The 20,025-nt window shown below is 38.3% G+C and overlaps 1 protein-coding gene across 1 annotated transcript in view; it reads left to right on the top strand.

The window, feature by feature from the left end:
- The window catches only part of CCNYL1 (cyclin Y like 1), a 41,132-nt gene that overhangs the window by 16,240 nt on the left and 4,867 nt on the right, over positions 1-20,025 (top strand). Inside the window, exons 3-8 of the mRNA XM_042783624.1 lie at positions 1,533-1,567; positions 9,776-9,876; positions 12,801-12,836; positions 15,083-15,134; positions 15,914-16,033; positions 19,338-19,504. Of these exons, the coding sequence (XP_042639558.1) occupies positions 1,533-1,567; positions 9,776-9,876; positions 12,801-12,836; positions 15,083-15,134; positions 15,914-16,033; positions 19,338-19,504 (511 nt within the window). The remainder of the gene's footprint in view (positions 1-1,532; positions 1,568-9,775; positions 9,877-12,800; positions 12,837-15,082; positions 15,135-15,913; positions 16,034-19,337; positions 19,505-20,025) is intronic.

The following is a 20,025-nucleotide window of genomic DNA, read 5'->3' as shown; positions in this document are numbered from 1 at the left end:
TCCTTCTGAGGAGTGGCTTGTGGGTTTGAACCGTCAGCTTCTGGTTAGCAGTCAAAGTGCCTTAGGCACTATACTACCAGAGCTCCCGATTAATTCACTGCATGATTTTGAAGTGGTCGTGGATTTCTGCTTATTTCTCCATACTACTTTTCCATTTTTCCCCAGCTCCAAAGATCATACATTTTAAAGATGAATGACTTAAGATTTAGGTTGTGGTTAGGTTTTTCATTGAGCAAATGAAACAAAAAATGAAATGGGGATTGAATCTGTGAGTTTGGCTTCATTTTGCACATTAACCAAAATGAGTCTATCTCACATCCACTTTTATGCTACTATCTTTTACGTTGTTCAGACTCTCATCTTAATGTGATGCTGTGCTTAGCACAGCTATAGCGCATGTAGGATGTATCAGAGTAGACATGCTCTGTGGTGTTTACCAGAAGGTTGGCCTCAGTGTATATATAAACTATTGTAAAAATCCTATGGCCTGCTTTTTCAAGGGTGAGAATCAGAGGTGCAGGCTTTTCAGCACTCCTGCTTGCCTGCTTATTATAATGTTAAATCCTAGTTTATGTGCTAAAGAACCATACATGACCAAGCTTTCCAGCTGATTACTTTATGGCATGGAATATGGGAAGTGAGGGTTCTATAATAATATTTGAAGTACTGCAGCACAATGAAAAATGGGGGTTTATAGCCTGGGTTTGGTAGTGTATATATATACTTCGCCTGTCCGGAGCTGATCATCTCTGGTTAGGATAGTTGTATTTCTCAGTTTCCTGTGGAGCTGTGAGCTGCCCTCACATTTAGAGTGTATGGAAGCAAAGAGAAGCTGCCCCATGCCTTTCTCTGTGAGGAGTGCATGCCTACCATGCTTGCCTGGCATTGAAGGAGGCAGTGTGGGAAACAGACTCAGCCCAGGACCCTCTTAGGAGCTTTTATTCCTCTTCTGGCCTTTGCTGGAGCACAATGATTTTGTGTGCTGTGGACATCATGTTCAGTTAGGTTAGCACACTTATTTTCAAATTTAAGATAGGTTGGGTTACTCTCTAATTGTGTGAAGACCCAGGGATTCTGATGCACTTAGAGATTAGTGCCTCGCCAAAGATTGGTTCTTAGAGCTGTCAGCTGTTAGATCCTGGTCGTTACAGTGAGCTGTCACTAAATGTAGAATTAGAAAATTCTGCTGGGTAGTAGTTCTGATATGAAACAGGTAAACTTTCAGTTAGCTGACGTCCCACCTGGCTTGGTTTGTTTTGTCCTTTTTTTCCATAAGAAGAGATTCCTTCCTTTGTGCCTAATACAGAATCTCTGTTAGGTCAGAAAAGAAAACTGAGTTTTTAGATTTTAGCTTATGGGTGTCATCTGGCCAGATGATTTAAATTATAAATATTGTTGGAAATTCTTTTTTTAAAAAATGGAACTTTTATCCCATTTTTTGTGTATTGGTAATCTGTCAGATAATTAGCTACTACTTTAATTTTTTATGGCATTTGTATCAGAATTGATCAGTTAATTTTTTTTATTCTTAGTGCGAGAAAAGAGGAAGAGCAGCCATTTAAACCATGTAAGTAAACAGTTGAAAAGTTAAGTAAGAAAATAATAGTTTTAATTCAAAGTGTGTCTGCTATGATTCCTAATAAATGATTATGATCCACATAGGATTCTTTGTGGATTTTCTAAGTCTCTTCTATTTTCCTAAGTATCGCATTTATTCAGGAGTGTCTTTGGCTTAGTAGTGCCCATTTTTTAGGAGTTTCTGACATTTAAGTTAAATTTAAACATGATTTTGGTATGAAAATCTGCCTTAAATTTTTAATATTTTTTAATCAGAGGAACACAAGTATACTGGCTAACTTGCTATTGACTTCCTGTTGCAGTAGGTGTAAGCTTAGCCTCTTCACTCCACCATGACCTTACTTACCTCCTTCCATTCCCTTGATATGTATCACATTTTTTATTACCTCAGTAATCAATGTTTGCTTTATTAGGAGTATGCATATATTATTCGCTGCTGAGTCAAATAGTTTTTTTTTTAAAATAGTAGTCTTGTCTCCTCCTTATATAACTGTTAATTTTTAAATTTTTCTTCCCCCCAAGTCCTGTCAATTTTTCCGTCTCAAATATTTCTGAAATTTGAGCAGTTCTCCTCTTCTCTGAGATAATCCCCTTTTTCCCAGCAACCATTCTTTCATGGCCAACTGCAGTCACTTCCTGGCTGGTCTCCCTGCTTTCACATAAATCCTTTTTTTGTGTGTGGAATTAATTTCTTGATTTTATTCTTCACTTGCCCTTTTTTTTCTATTAAATTTTGTAACGTTTGGCACATGCCTATCAAAAATGCTTTTCATAGACGAAAACCCATCTGTTCCTTTTTTTTCTTGGAGATAACGTTCTCCAGCTTTCTGTCCTTACGCTCCAGTATAGACTGGTTTTTCCCTAAGCCTGCTCTGTGCCTGTTTTCCTGGAATGTCTTTTTGAAGTCATCTGGGAATTCATATAACTGCTTTCTTGTGTTTTATCATTATGTCCTAGGGCCCATGTTTTCCTTCTGTCTTGTTATGCTCTCTCATTTTACTGGAGCAGTTTTTCTTGGGAAAGTACATATGTATGGAAATTTTTAGTGATCTAGCCTGTCTGAAAAATCTTACTATTTGATAAACTATAGAATTCTAGGTTGAAATTAATTTTCACAGTTTTGAAGACATTTCTTTATTGGCTTTTCATTTACACCTACTCCTCACTTTTTGACCGTCTTATCTGACATTTTGCAATTGCAATAATAGTAAAAAATCTACTGTCCAACTGTTTTGAGCTTAATGACATATGTCTGGCAGTAATGAATGCCAAGGTATGAGGCCAAGGGGAAACACTGGCTGTGATGGTTAAGGTTATGTACCATCTTGGCTGGGCCATGATTATCAGTGTTTTGGCAGTTAAGTAATGATGTAATTTGGCGGTTATATAATGATGTAGTCATCCTCCATTTTTGTATAATGCCATGTTTTGCATAATAACTTGGTGTTTGCAACCTAACTGTCAGTAAGTGAGGAGTGGGTATATATTGTTCCTCTTAAATCTGTTGCCATTGTATGATAAAATGTAATAGCCAGTTCTAGTCATTTTTCCCCCACCCCTTCTCTGAAAGTGTTGAGTGCCTTCTCTGTCCCCGGGCTTCTGAAATTTCATAATTACATGGCTTGCCATGGATCTTTTCATTGTGTTGGGGCAGTTTAGTCTGCAGACACAACTCTTCTATTGAATTTTCGTGTATGTCTTTTTATATTTTCTCCATTCCTTTTTTTCTCCTATTCCTATTATTCAAATGTTGGACCTCATAGACCAGTATTCCTACACTGCCCTCTAATCTTTTTTCTCTACTATTTTCTGTTTTATCTTAATTGTTCTACGTTTTGGAGACTGTGTGCTGTAAATCTTCATTGAGTACTTTGTTCTGTCTCTCCCATTTAAAGAGTTCTAGTCTGTCATTCCTGTTTTATAGCATTTGGTTCTTTCACCAGTACAATTTTGCATCTTTCTGAGCATGTTTAAAACAGTTTTTATAATTATTTTTTCCTCTTCTGAATCTCATCGCTCCTGTTTAATTCCATCGCTCCCGTTTAATTTCCTATCTCTGACTGTTTGGATCTTTCTCTCTTGATGGAGGCTTCCTCAAATGTGTGGTGGTTCCTGGTGGTCTCTTAAAATATCTTTCATTCCCCCTGCAATGAATGTGCACATGTATATAACACACGTAACACACATAGGAAACTAGTGAGGGGGTTGCATGGTTTGCCAAAACCTGTATAACATGCATATTATTTGCATTATAATTCAGTACTCGGAAATACCATGTGTGGACAGTATTTTTTAACTGATAAGCCTCACTTTTAGGGATTAGAGGACCAAGTCAGCTTTTCACTGGGGGATCCTTAATGTCCATGTCTGGGGGCTTTTCTCTGAAACAGTTCAGATTCTTCAGAGAAAAATCTTAACAGTTTTTTTTGCCTGTGGAGTACAGGCATAGCTGCTTGCTTTCCAGGAGCAGAGTTGAAAAGGGAGATGGAGTTGTACCTTTCAGTGTATAGGTTTTATTTTTTTGTTTTCCAAGTTTCTGCCCTGAGAACTTATATCTGTGCTCCCAGAAACTCAGGTTTTATATCTCTAAAGAGTAAACATCTACTGGTCTGAATGGTCCTTAAGTGTGTTTGTATGATCAGTAAGAATTCCCAGGTGTATAGTAGAGCTGACAAAGGACAAGGCTGTAGTCACTTCTTGGTCACAGCCAGCTACCCAGAGGGACTGAGTAGTTGAACCTGTGGGCTCAGGACCATGGTCACAGGGGACATCAAGCTCAATTGGCATAACATGCTACACAAAACATTGTTCCACTTCCTACTTTGGCGAGTAGCGACTGGGATCTTAAAAGCCTGCAAGCAGCCATCTAGATGCAATGATGAGTCTCTCCTTGTCCAGAGCAAAGAAGAATGAAGAAAACCAAAAATTCATGAAAACAATTAGTCCTAGCGACTGGTACACCATCTGATCCACAGCCTATACTACTGTGAGACCAGAAGAGCTAGATGGTGCCCAGCTACCAATGTCAACCACTTGGAGGGGGATCTATGGAGGAGATCCTGGATAGAGTGGGAGAACAATGTGGAACAAAACTCAAAATCATTTGGGAAAAAAAAAAGGGGAAACCAGATTTGCTGGTCTGATAGAGCCTGGTGAAACCACTGAGACTATGGGCCCTAGCTGCCCTTAGGGTCTGGAATTGAACCCACACCTGTGGCTTCCAGCCACACAAAAGACAGGCATATGAGTTGAACATTTACCTGAGATAGATATACTCCTTGGAGAGAACAATCATGGGAGAAAGAAGGGCTGCTTATGCACAGGGAGACAGCTCGGCGCAGGGGTGCATGGAGGGATGACACAGAGAAGAGGTAACTATTGGGAGGAAGTGGGACGGGAGCTGTTGCATTGGGGTAAATTGTAGTCAATGTCATGAGACAAAGTATATGTGAACTGCTGTATGGAAAATGAATTTGCTCTGTAAATTTTCACCCAAATCACAATTAAAAAAGATAATAATAAAAAGATAAAAATCTACTGGTCTGAAGACAGCTGGAGTGACTTAATTAGATCAGGTCAAATGAGCTTTTGATATTACCTATTTTATTGTTCCTTTATGTGTTAAAGCTTAAGGAAAAATTATATTGATATATACCTCTTGGCTGATAAAATTTTCTGAAATTGCAACAATAAAGTAAAAAAAATCTGTCATTCCAGTCTTAAAAAAATTTTCAGGAAATATTTTAGAAGTGATAAAGTAATAAAGAATTCCCTTGCACATTGAAAAAAAAAAAAGAATAAACATCTAGATTCCAATAAGATGGAATAGGTAGACTTAGGCCTCTAACCACAGGTTTTCAATTGATCTTCCTGTCTTTTGTTTCACATTTCACACTGTCTTCCAAGATACCTTGTGCTCTCTGAGCTCTGAGTCCTTCTTGGGTTCTTCATGACAAACTTGCTTGTTTCTTCCTGTCAAAGTCACTCTTTGTTGGCACCAGCGTTGTGCTTCCTCTGTTAAGCCAAGTCACTGACCACTCTCTCTCTCTTTTTTTTAATGCATTCTATTGAAATACAATTTATGTACAGTGAAATACACAAAACTAAAGTGGCATGGGTCAGTGCATTTTTTTTTTTTTCAGTGTTACCTCCCCTCCCCTTCCATCCCTGGCAACCAACAAAGAAAGTTTCCCTCCATATATAAACCTTTTGTTGACTGTTGACCCTCCACAACAATGAACTAATACTATATTTGTCCTTCTGTGATTGACTTATTTCACTCAGCATAATATCCTCCAAGTTCATCCATGTTATGTGGTGTTTTGCAGACTCTACATTATTCTTTAGTGCTGCATAGCATTCCAGTATGTGTATGTACCATAGTTTGGTCATCCACTCTTTTGTTGGTGGGCACGTACAATGTTTCCTTCTTTTTGCTATTGTAAATAGTGCTACAATGAACATGGGTGTGCATATATCTGCTCCTGTCCTGGCTCTCACCTCTCTAGGATATATACCTAGTAATGGGATTGCTGGGTCAAGTGATATCTCCAGTTCCAGCTTTCTAAGGAATAGCCATATTGCTTTCCACAATGGTGGTATCACTTCACAGTTCACTTCCACTCTTTTATCTAGTTTTCATCTTTCAAACATTTACTTATTTACATTTACTCATCTGCTTATCCAATCTCAGGGTCTGTAGTCTTATGAAGTATAACTTTTTCTTTCTTTCTTTTTTTTAAAAAATTTCAGGAAGGAGAGGAAATAGGTTTGTGGTTAGTCCAAACCTGTATTTAAAGTATAAATCTGGGTTTTTAAGTTTTAATTCAACATGATTGATGATATGAATGCAGACAGTTTTTTTTTTAGATATACTTACATCTAGCATATAATTAGCATATTGCATTTTCCTACTGAGGCCTTGATGAAGAACTCTGTTCAAGCCATGCATCTTTCCATGTTATTCCACTAATATACAACATAGATGGAATAATTAGTCTTCATTATTGTATTAAGTGTTAGGAGTTTTTAAGTTTAAAACTCATTAATTCCTAACGTACATATTCAAAAGTTGTAAGAGAGAACAAAAGTGAACTTAAGTTTCATTTTTTAATTGGTTAAAACTCTAGGCATTAAACACAATGGGAAAAGTCAGTGAGTGAGGCAGGATTTCAACAAATATTTGACCTTTGATGGAAAGGCTTGGGTTGTGATTTACTAGTCATATTAAATATAAATGTATTCTAGTCTTGCCATTCAACCTCAGATCTACTAAATACCCCCTTTTCTTTCTTGTAAATGTTATAGCAATTCCATCTACTCTGTACTGAGGGAATGAAGTAAGATTAATGCTGTTCTTTGCCCATCTTATCTAGTAACAAACTGGAATAATACTAATGAACACTAAATTGTCAGTAGTGTTTTGCAGTTGATCCTTTTTTTGTATTTATCTTTTATATCCTTATGTTTGTAAGCACAGTTTACTGAGGTTGTGAACCAGCAATAGTGAGACTTCAAGATAGAGGATAGTTGTCTTAAATTCTTGAGCAAGATGAGGGGAACACAGTCTGATGGCAGCCACGTCCAGTCTCTGCTCAGAGGCTTAACTCTGCAGCCTAGTCTGAGAATTGTTTGGATGCTCTTGAAATGGGAAAGTGTGAGTAGTTAGAAGTAAGTGGTTTGTCCCCTGCTTACATAATAATATATAATAGAGAGTTTCTGCACTCATCTTTTCTGATCACCTGTAAATTTGGGCATGGCCTGCTTTTAAAAAAAGAGAAGGAAAACCATTTCTGGCCATTTCCCTGGAATAGTCTATTTTTAAGCAGGAGCTGAGAGTAAGTCTGGACTGATTGGAATTGTTCACTGTTTCTTTGGCTGTGTCAAGCCATTTCTCTAGAAGTTGCTGATTCATTAAATCACTAAAATCCACTAAGCCCCATAGGGCTGTAAGACCAACATTTAAAATACATGTTTTTTAGCTCTAGTATTTTAAAAGACAAACCAATAATACATTAATAATAGAAAAAAAAAAATAGAGGAAAATGGGAGAAAATACTAGCTAAAACTCTACCAACTAGTCTATTATTTTGGTATATTTCCTTTCCATTCTTTTTATTTCCCCTGTATGTGGGGTTTTGGTCAGAATTGATGTTTGTGATGTTGCAGTAGTGTGTGCCACATTATCCCTAATAGTAATGACCTTGTAAGATACCTCTTACCACTTAGAATAAAGTATTTGAATGAATTTTCATTTTTCATTCTGTATATATTTTTTGAGAATATAAAAGTAAATTACATATCAACTAAATAGCTTAAGGAACATGTCAGAGTTTAGATATGGTCTAAATATTTCTGGCTTGGAGGAGAGAAGTTAGTCTTCCAGATAGTAATATTTTTCAAAATTATACCATCTGAGACTTTTTGTTAATAAGGAATATGTGAATTTGTGGTAAAACATATGAAACAAGGAAAATGGCATTTTATAAAATGCACAGATACTTATGATAATTGCTACTGGCAATTTTTAAATGTTCTGCGCTTTAAAAAGCAACAACCAGACCTCCTCCTTGTCCCGCCTTTCGTATTCGAGGAGGAGCCTGATGGGAGAGCGTGGCAGCGTGGGAAACTATTTTATAGTAACAGGAGGAAGGAAGGCTTATCTGAATTAGTGCTTTTTTTGAAAAAAAAGCAAAATCTTGGTATTCTGTGAGGAATGCTGCTGTGTTTTATTCAGCTACTTAAAGTGACTGGGATTTGGACATTGTCCTTATTTTTAAAGAATTGTCTTAACATAGGTTAGGCTATTTCAGTATTTGACTATTGCTTTATTCTTGAACTTTTTACAAATAAATGGATACTTCTAAAGTGTTTTAAAGCTAATTTCTCTAGAGGGCTCTACAAGTTCATTGCCACTTCTCCTCTATCACCACACCTTCCAAAGGATAACTGTTGTTTTTTTTTTTTAAAAATTGTCAAATACTTGTTGAACACTTACTTTGTCCCAGTTTCAGCGCTTGGCAGCTGTAGGTAGGAGAAGAGTCCTTTTCCCTTCCCTGGAGAAGCTCACTTTCTTCTGAGGGGGATACTCTGCAAGCAATTGCTGTTATATAACAAGTGTACAGAAAAATCAGATGATGTGTGTACAGAAAAGAAACAGTTTTGTGGTATGGTTGGTTGTTGGCAAAGGTTCTTGGAAGGTAGATGGGGACGCTTGCTGGGACAAGGAGGAAGAAAGGGCATTGCAGGCTGAGAGAGCTGCTTGAGTGTCAAGTGTCTTGACGTGTGTCAAATAACTCAGAGAATAAAATTAAGAAAATTTTCAAATGACTAGAAAGTATTCTCCGAGGTTTTCACTTTAGTAAGGTGATGGCAGTTTTATTTAAATGTGAAACAAAAGTGCCATTCCCGAGGTTGTTTTGGTTATCTGGTTTTTGGATGTGAGCAAATCTTAGAGCAATACTCTTTTAATTCTCCAGATCAGGAAACTGAGGCCCAGAGAGACCTGGCCCAGCCATGCTTGTTAGTGACAGAGCACTGGCACAAAGGGCCTCTGACTTCAAACAGCACTTGTTTCATCAGGCTGTCTACTGAACTAATCATACATGTATTAGTTCGTTAGTTTCTGGCTTTCATTTACTGAAGTAGAATTATCTCATGTCAATATTATTTAAAGCACTACATTTTACTGCAGTAAATTAATAGTAAACATAGCAGAAAATCTTACCTGCTTTTCATTACTTAGAAGAACACTGAAGTCTTACACTAAACTTTTTACATTATTTTCATTTTTCATGTTGTATTTGTTTTTGAAATTATAAAAGTAAATTGTACCTTCACTGAGTAGCTTTAGAAACCTGTATGAGTCTAGATACAGTTTTTAAGGTTTGTGATTTGAAGGAGAATTTAGTTCTTCAAATAATTACAGATAGAATTACAAATAATATTTGTGATAGATGCTTGTCAGATTTGATTATAGGTACCATAGCAAGGACAGAATTTATAACTCATTCCTCAAATGTTTTCTGTGGAAGTTAGAATGTCCGATGGGAACCGCACATGATAATCACACTCAGTTCATGAACTGCAAGACATTTTTTAATGCTTTATCATTTGCCATTTTAACTAAGGAAGGAAAAACACACTTTTATAGGTTTAACTTACTGTGACGTTTTCTTCTATTTCCCTTCCCCTTCAGGTATCTCCAGGGCAGCTTACTAAAAAGTATAGCTCATGCTCAACAATATTTCTAGATGACAGCACAGTCAGCCAGCCTAATCTTAGAACCACAATAAAATGGTGAGTACAACTAGGCTGCCCAGACTGATTGACAGACCCCCTGTGCTAAAAGCAGCCACGCTCTACTTGATCGTTTTAGTCATTTGATTGTCCTTTTTCGTGATCAGTTTAAGAAACTAGTGTCAAGTATCTATTGATTTCAGGACCTAAATACGAATTTCAATTTCCATTTTAATCCTATAGTACATGGTAGAAGGGGAAGCCAGTTTTGCAAACAAGGAATCTCAGAAAAAGTGTACATCTTTATTTGATGGATCTCTGTTGTCATGGCATTGTTGAACATGACGAGGAGGTGCTTTTTATTGGATGTTTATAGAAAAGCATTAGTTCTTTATGAGTTACAGGCCTAAAACAGTGTACACTGCTCTGGAAGCTACTCTTGGAAGAAGGGACAGCTTGTCCCCTACTGGCACCAGAGTGTATCTGCACTTAAATTTAGTTGAATTTTGTCAGAATTCCCCATCATGCTTTTTCTTTCCTGTGCAGTGTTGCTGTGTGAAAATTTAGTTCTCCTTCCCACCTAGTCTTTTAAAACAAATTCTTAAGTTTAATTTCTTTATGATGAAATTTATTCAGCAGAGAGCAGTGAAAGAGAGGAAGTGTTGGAATGGAAACATAGCTGTGGTCAGGTTTGTACTTAACCAAATGTGAGCAGCATCATGATGATGAAAACTATTCTTAATTCCTGGGGATACCTCATAGTCCACACCTAGATACACATTTAATAACATCCTAGGAATAATGTTTCAAGCTTATACAAAAACAGCAGGCAGACCTTCCTGACTGTCGGGGTTGTCCAGAGAACATTATTCACGGCTCCCCGGGATATGAGCGCTGATCCTGCACAGCATAGTTTGGGAAATGCTGCTCTAGAATAATAACTCCGATTTTAGTTTTCAGCATTAACAATGTAATTATCTTGTAAATTTAATTTTGTTTCTAATGCACCAGCTTTTTTAAAGCGTTTATACTTTAATTAAAAATAGCATGTGCACAACTGTAATAATGGACATTCTTCTCACTTGTAACAGTAGTTAAGGTCAAATTGTATTTCATCAAACACTGAACCCTGAACTTTAGCACCTATCAAGTGATCACTGAATGTTTTTATTCAGCCTAGTCCTTAAATCCATGGGTAAAAAAGACTCTAAAGTCTCCAGTTTCTTTTTAACTTAAAAGATTCTGATGTTTCAGTACATAATTTAAAAGTAGGTGTTTTTAGACTAACTTTTTCCAAAAAATTAGATTTAGGCTTCCTTCCAGTTTAAATAGTCTAATTTTTAGAAATCTGCTTTTGGAAGTACAGTGCCTTTTAGTTTGCTGTCATTAAGTTTTAAAAATTATCATTGAGAACATTCTTCAGTGTAATATAGAATAAATTTACTGAGCTAATTAATAGGGCAAATTGACTTTTAAGAAAGATTTTAAAAATAGTTATTAGGGTGTAGTGTTGCATTGTTTTAAGTGGGGTTGGTGAGCCATATTAGAATCACTTATGTGTCTTTTTCAAAACAAGTCTGCAAACAAATTCAATCTCCCTCCTCACGTTCCCCCCACGTCCCCCCGCCTCCCCAAACCTGTCTACTCCCAAAGTTTTGGTAGGCTGGGGAAGGGTGTGAGATGTAATTATATGGACAAAAGCATCACAGATGATTCTGATCTTAACCCTAACTCGGTGGTTCCTAAACTTTGCTGCACGTTGAAATCACCAGGGGGAAATTTAAAAGGCAATCCTGATGTCCAAGCTGTACCCAGTGCCAGTAAATCAGAATCTCTAGGGGTAGAAGCTGAGCAGTTTTAAAAGATCCTCAGGTGATTCCAATAGTAGGAAAAAGGCTGCTTCTGACCATTGATGGGACCTTGGGCAAGTCACTTTTAATCCTTGGTTCCCTTCTCTGTAAAATGGGTTGTTGGATTAAGTGGCATCTAAGGTTCAGTGGTCTGTTTCCACATACAACTTTACATTCTTTGATTTTAAAATTATTTTGGAGATGAAACTTTGAAGCACTATAGAAGTATCCATCTTTGATGCTAATAATGTTACTTCGTTAAAAAGGTATCTTAAACTCTTAATTAGCACATTTTCAGAGAAGTCACAGCTTCTTTTTAAATTGGTAGTAGTCTGTAGATCTGCTTTTAGAATTCAGATTTGCCTTCCCTCGATTATTTTGAGCTTCATTTTAGACACTGAGGGCAAATGGAAACATAAAACATTTCCAAGAAAAGCCCTTTGGTCCCTCGTACACAACAGCAATAGTGAGTAATTTAGGATGCAGTAACTTATTACAGTATCAGAGGACTTGTATCTATCCATTAATATTTCATTTAAATTGATTTGGAGATACTTGGTATTAATATCATACTGTGTAGTAGTAGGCCGCATTGCTAGCACTGCTTCTATTGGAATAGCTAGACCCATCACTAATTTTATGGGTACTAGGATTTGCTAATAAACTTCCTACTAATTATGCAAAGGTGATTTTAAAGGATGTTATCTGGCATAAAACACCTTTGTTATTTCAGGGATATAATGGAAAATAGATGAAGCAAGTGGCTAGTGAATTAAATCAACTGAAATACAGTGCCTACCAATTTTTAAAAAATAAAAACTACATGGCTTAAACTTAAGCATGTATCCAAATAGAACTTGTACAGGATTAAAAGTTCAGTGGGTAGAAGGGCACAGGAAATACATAATAATTTACGTGTCATAATATTCAAAAGGAACATGTCTTCTGACAGTAACATTTTAATTCTGTTTTTGCCAAAAGCCAAAGAAATAACAAAGGAAAAAGTGCCTGTAAGGAACTGTCCTGGATTATAAGATTTTGGGGACATGGAAGCACTCATCCCTTTTTAAAGAAATGTCTTCAAACCTGAAAAATGATAACCTTAATTGTTATAATTTTTTTTTCCCTCCACAGTGTGACCTTAGCAATATATTACCACATAAAGAACAGGTGAGCTCTTTTAAAACTTGTCTTGTTAAGTAAGCTCTGTGAACACAATTGGAGTCAGCTGTAGTGTGCTTACAGTACAGTACTAAAGTGAATAATTTGGTTTTTGTCTCAGTATTTTTTTACCTCTTAAATTATTGAGGACCCCCAAAGAGCGTTTGTTAATGTTGGTTAAATTAGTATTCACTGTTTTAGAAAATAAAATTGAGAATTTAAAGAATGAATCCATTGTACATTAAGAGGATTTCTCGGTCTGAGCCCTGTTGATACTTCGAGCTGGATGGTGTTGGTTGTGAGAGACTGCCCTGTGTGTCACAGGATGTTGAGCAGCATCCTTGGCCTCTACCCAAGGAGCCCTGGTGGTGCAGTTGGTACCACGGCTGCTAACTGGCGCTTCGAACCCACCAGCCTCTCCGTAGGGGAAGACACTTAGTGATCAGCTCCTGTAAAGATGACAGCCTAGGAAACCCTATGGGACAGTTCTGCTCTGTCACATAGAGTCAGTATGAGTCAGAATTCTCTCGATGGCCCACAACAACTGGCCTGTACCTACTAGGTGCCAGTACCACCTGTAACCCCCATTGTGACAACCAAAAATGGGTCAGACATAGTCACATGTCCTCCGGGGAACAGAATCTTTAATATCTGTCAGCAGAAGACAGCCAGATTGTTAACTCCTTCTTCCTTCAGTCTTTTGTAGCTTGTTGTTTCGAAGAAATAAAACCCAGCTTCACACACATAGTTGGGAAAGGTCTCTTTTAAAAGTCTTCAGATAATTGTGGATATTCTTTGATACCACATGTGGTAGATTCTTAAATTAGTTACAGTGGAATTTTAAACCACATCAGTGAACTTTTAGCACTCTGTTAAATAATACCCATCGGTCTATCTTGCATGTGGAATAAATCCTTTATCTATACATGATTTTATAATATCCATTAGTTGTTTGAAATCATGTTACAGTGTCAAAAATTTGCTTTTGTTATTATCACCATCAAGTTTATAGAAAAGTCCCAGTATTGAACTGTCAGGCTCACAGTAAGAAGGTAAGAGTTTTCCAAAATCCTCATTTTAGCTTGAAAGCCTGAATTTTATCATTGGCAACAAACACCTATGTTGTTTTCTTTGAAGTAACAGTTTTTTAGCAACACTTTGAAATAAAAATAGTGAATTGTGTTCTATGAAAAAAGCAGCTAGCCCAGCTCACATCTGTTCCACAAACACTTCCCCTTAACCCAGCCATACTTCAGGTGCAGAAGTTTTTTACAAGTGCTTTCCACTTGTTCACTCAGAATATCAAAAAATGGGTCCAGGTTGAATAACATTATTTGCACTGTTTCGTCAAGGGTATTGTTCAGCAAAGGTAACTATTTTTTAAAACAACTGAAGTGACAGCAAAGAGTAGAATGCTAGTACAGTCTGGTACCACTGTCTTGTTTTGGGTTAAGGAACCAGCAGTTTTACCCACATTAGCTTTTATACAATCACTGCAAATACCAAACAGTGAAAAAAGCAAGTAATGTTAGTATGGCTATAAAAATAGTTTTGACCTCAAGGTTTCCTGAAAAGGTTGAGGGGTATACCCAGGGGCCCACAGAAAATGCATTAGGATGATGAACTTGAAAAGGCTCTTACCTCTTGGAAAATAAAAAGACAATTAAGTTTTAGCTCCAACTATTTAGAAAGAGACAAGAAGAAATGTTGAGAACTAAAGAGAGAAAACTTGGGAAACTTGAATGACATATTCAAGCTCATCAAAGTTCTAAAGACTTTATTGCCCTTCACTGAAAAAACCAAGCCCACTGCCATCAAGTTGATTGCAATTCATAGCGACATTCATAAGACAGAGTAGATCTGCCCCATAGGGTTTCCAAGGCTGTAAATCTTCATGGAAGCAGATAACCTCATCTTTCTCCCAGGAGCGGCTGGTGGGTTCAAATTGCTGACCTTTTAGTTAGCAGCCCAGTGCTTTAACCAGTGTGAGCTTAGAGCAGTGAAGTATATTGGGTTTTCTAGCAGTGCCTATTAGGGAGGGTCACTGGTTAAAGGCAACTCTGGCTAGAAAAGATTTCACAGTACTTGTGTTAAGTAAAAAGAAGACAGGAAACTCTTAAATAAGACAAACTCCACGAGAAGAATTTATAAAACTGCTGTGTTGAAGATTAAGCTTCTCCTTCCAATTCTATTTCCAGTAGGTATTTTACTAATTCCTGGATTCATTTTTTAAAATGTACATTCTTACTTTATAGAGATGCAAATAGATCGTTGGATATTTTTGATGAGAGATCACATCCACTCACAGTAAGTGTCAGCTTTATTGAGGTTGTACTTTTTGCTCATTAAGTTATATTTATTTCATGCTGATTGCTTTGAGAGTACTAGAAGAAAAACACTCCCAGCTGAAAATCAAAATCATGTTCCTTTAAGTCTTCACCCAACCCCATCCCCTGGCATGTATGAGCTAGCAGAGAGCGAGAACTTGCAGCTTCGTGTAATCAGTGAGCCAAGGGGAGTCAGTGTGCCCAGATACCAGAAGATAATGGTCAGTAGTATCATATAGAGAGTACTTGGAAATAAATCTAACAACTATGTAAGAGCTTTACAAAGAAAACTAGAAAACTATTTCATTTAAAATTACATAAAATAAATTTACTTTCTCTGTTGCATTAGGCAAAATTTCAAGTACTTAATAGCCACACGTAGCTACTGTGTTGAATGGTGCCTTATGGTTACAGGGAACTAAAAAAGTTTTTCCAAAGTTTATTACAGAGAAGCATGATATATGTGATCATTAAGACTTCCAAGTCTAAAAATATTTTATTTTTGGATAGAATTTTGTTGGTGAGGAAAGTGAAAAAGAGCAATATAGATTTACTAAACTTGTGCCTGTGTGTTTCTTTAATGGAGGGTGGTGGGTATTGAATCACTATGTATTTTAAGATTCCATTGTTTATATTTAAAAGCTTCAAAGACATCACCCAAACAAAATTATTTTAAGGGGCATATGGGAACACTGGTATCTTAAATTCCTGAAGAATTTTTCTTCATGGATACTTACATTGCATCTTTTCTTATTTCAGCGGGAGAAGGTTCCAGAGGAGTACTTTAAGCATGATCCTGAACACAAATTTATTTACAGATTCGTTCGTACTCTTTTCAGTGCTGCCCAGCTCACAGCTGAATGTGCAATAGTAACTTTGGTAAGACATTTCTTCTTTCATGAAAGCACCATCAGAAGTCTCTGTCTTATACACTGTTAGGGAACTGTTTTTCGAATAAATGAGATTCCTGAAATTCATCAGAACTTCACGAAGGAAGTATGAGAGAGCAAAGGAAAGTGAAGTACACATATTCAAGGTTAATAACCATCATAGTTGAAAATGTTGCCATTGCTTTTCCCATCCCAAAACAATCGCTATTAAAAGCAGCAGGAGTGATTTCTGCTCTTTCCCTCCCTGCCCTCAGCCCACACATGCATATGCACTTCACACACATGCACAGATATGTGGTGTGTTATGAGAGTGGGGAGCAATAACAAGACCACCTGGTCTGCAGGCGGAAATGAACTCAGTGTAGGTCTAAGGTGAGTCCCAGGCTGTAGTCGGCAATTCTAACACGTGTCCTGATTGAGACCTGCTGCCCCAGACTCTCAGTCCCTTGGCTGATGGGCGTTAAGCCATCCCTGCTTACTTCCTGTGCCTGCTTCTGAAGTTGTGCGGAACTGCAGTGTCAGTTGTGCTTGGAAAGGCTTTGCTAGTTAGCCTGCTGAGCTGCCTTGGTATCATCCACACAGACCTACGATGGTAAGATTTTATCATTTTGAATAATAAATCCTATTCAAGTGAGAGATGGTTGGGATTGTTCCACTCCTTCCTACAGCAAACCTGTAGAGGAAAGTTAACTGCATGGTTTGAAGGGAAAGACTTCTTAAATCAGTACCTGCTCTGTTAGCATCCACTTAAGATTTAAGAGGGAAGGCATGGGCTTTTGAACAGAGACCTCAACGGGTGCTGGATCAGACACAGGTCTTTTCGGGAGCTGCAAGCCATTTGGAACTCCTTAGCCCATGCTAAGAGTGCAAGAGTGGTACCTCCATACCTGAAGATAGGTAATGCAGGAAGAAGAACGTCTGGGTTGGAAGAGGTGAAGTTCATTATAGGCGTGTTAAGACTCAATACGCTTGGGAGGTAGCAGAGCGGCAATGTCTGGTAAACACTTGGAGCATGAGTCTTGAGCTAGAAGTTGCTCATTCCTTAAGTATTCACTGAATAACCTAATCAGTGCTACTATTCTATGTACTGGGGATAGAGGAGGGAACAGATTAGACAAAGTTCTTGCCTTTATGTCACATATATTCTAGTGAGGGAGACATCGATATGTCTTTTCAATGAATATTTTTTAAAAGATGAATATTTCAGGTATTGGTGATATTAAGATAAAGCGAAATAAAGAGATAAAGAGTGATTACAGGTGTTTATTATTTTAGCTAGAATGATCACACGGAGCTTCTCTAAAGAGGTAACATTGGAACAATGACCTGAGTGAAGTGCGAAAGCAAACCACGGCAGGAGAGCTGGCATTGTAGGCAGAGGGAACAGTGCAGAGACCCAGGGCAGGGGCATGTTCAGCATGTTCCAGGAGTAGCAAGGCCAGTATGATCTGAAACACGAACGAGGGAAAGAATGCAGCAGAGGACGGCCGTTGTCCATCGCCTCAGGCGGGAAAGAAGAGAAACTGCTTCATTCAGACTTGATGGGGATACCTTTGGCACATCCTGAGCATGAAGATGAGAGGTGGTTCTGGCTGCTTTGGGAGAATAGACTGTAGTTGGGAGGCAGAGAAGAGAAGCGGTGATTGCAGTGTTACCGGTAATAAGAGGTGATGAGTCTCAGAAGAAGTGGTCACATTCTTGATGGAGGTGGAGTTAACAGGAATTGCTAGCAGATTGGAGAGGGATGACTCATGTGGGTTTCTGGCCCCAGCAACTAGGCTCTGGTTTATTAGGGAAGAAGGGGGGAGAGGGAAGAGAGTTGGGATGAAGAGCCCTGCTTTGTAAGTGTGGAGGCACCAACGGCTTTGGAAGAGTAGTTTCAGAGAGCAGCAAGGGTGGGCTAAGCAAGTTAAAGGAGAGAATGGATGATGAGAGACTTGCATCATGACATGGTATCGAGAGCAAAATGAGAACATTCTGGGGGCCAAGGGGTGCAGTGGGAACAACATCAGCACATACGTGTCAGGGAAGATCTCTGGCAGAAGTTCTTCAAAAGGAGGATTATGTAGAAGTGGGCTTGGGTGGATCAGCTAGCCTTAAGTAGGAAGAAAGAAATACTCTCTGACCCAGGAGGGCCAGTGGTGAAATGAGTATCCACACATAACAGGTTTGCCAGGAAAGGGCCAGGAAGTGGGGTTGCCTCTGAGGGTACTTGAGGGCACTGGGTTGGGAATGGAAGCAGAATCTCAGGACTGTGACACGGGGCTCACTAACTGTTTGTCAGTCTCCCAACCTTCAGGCAGTAACCATACTCCTTAAAAATTGACTTTTTTTTTCCTTTTGCCTCTATACAAGGTGTTCAAATAGCATATATACTCATCTACAGAGCACTCTTTGAGGTTAACAGATTGTAGTTTACCTCTGATCTTTTCTTAACTGTTAACTTCACCCTGTTCTTTATAGGTGTTTCATACACATAAAATAATTCAGGAATCCTTTTATAAACTAACTGGCAGATTTAGAGGAATTCAGGGAGAGGCTGGTAGGTCTGTTGGTCTGTTACTACCTTGTAATCCACAGATTTATGTAAGAAAGAAAACAAGTTATCATGAAATAACGGAGATGTGAAAAAGAGACTCTATGAGACAGGGCACCTTTTGCGTACATATGTGTTCCTCATAAGGGCCCTAAACACAGGGATGGGCTGCAGTTGCGCCCACCAGTCTACACTGCAGGGTGGGGAAGCCGCCTGGCTGCTGCGCTACACCACAGCCACTGGGAGGCGCTCTCGACTGCTAGTTTGTATCCTCACACTAAGGCCACAAAAGGGTTAGTTCCTGTGAAAAGATCGAACTTGTGCTGAGAATTACCAGGGTTTTACATATTTAAACACTGTAAACCTGTAAAGTCATTCTATAATGACCAGCCAGCTACGGTCCATTGCCTGGGGCAGGCTCTCAAGTATTTCTTACACACATTTAATTCACACTGGGCCTGTCTGTATATGCTGCCCTTTTTCAGTATGAGTCACAACATACTTGGGAATGCCCATGGCTGAGATGTGCAGTCGTTCCTGTGACCAGAATCGGGCTGGAAGTTTGCACGGGCAGAGTAGGTAACGGAGGCATCTGGACTTTAATCTGGGATCTGGCTTTTTCCTCTGGCTGACTGTGAGCAGTCAGTCTCTAGCGTAAGAATAAAAGGCATTTTCTGGTCAAACATGCAATCATAACAGTTCTTATCACGGCACTTAAACTGAACTAAAATCAAAGACCAGTACTCTACTTTTGCAGGTTTACTTAGAAAGGCTTTTAACTTATGCTGAGATCGACATTTGTCCCACTAACTGGAAAAGAATTGTTTTGGGAGCCATTCTTCTTGCCTCCAAGGTTTGGGACGATCAGGCTGTTTGGAATGTGGACTACTGCCAGATCCTCAAGGACATTACAGTTGAGGACATGTGAGTTTGTAAGGTTTTGGTGAACTTTCTAACCATCTTCCAATACCTCATTTGCTCCCATGAAGTTTATATTTTAATAAATATTTAAAAAGATAACATTGTGCAGAGGACTGAAAGGCATTAAACTACATATTTCTTTCTCCCCAACTGTGATAAAGCAATTTGTATTTTCCATCATTAATAGGTAGTTCTTGATGTGTTACTGTTGTAATAATCTGTTTGTGGTAAATTAAAATGTATTTTTCTGGTGAGTTCTGGTAAACATTTTATAGGCTTACTATCAGAAGAACATAGTATGGTAAATGTCTTTATGGCTTTTTTAGAGCTGCTTACCAGTCCATTTGTAAGGGGCACACCTCTGGTCTTTGAAATAGGTATTTGCTAAGGAACTAGCTGTCCTCTGGACTATGGAGAGGTTAGAGCTTCACTTGGGTCACACGCTGTGTGTTCGCTTTTACTGACCCACCCCCTCCTCTCTCTCTTTACTAAAGCGCTGTCATGGCAGGAACTATGAGATAAAC

Source organism: Orycteropus afer, unplaced genomic scaffold (assembly GCF_000298275.1).
Source record: "Orycteropus afer afer isolate SDZICR_OR568_19922 unplaced genomic scaffold, OryAfe1.0 scaffold00002, whole genome shotgun sequence".
Taxonomy (NCBI): domain Eukaryota; kingdom Metazoa; phylum Chordata; class Mammalia; order Tubulidentata; family Orycteropodidae; genus Orycteropus; species Orycteropus afer.
This window is presented reverse-complemented; position numbering and strand designations above follow the sequence as displayed.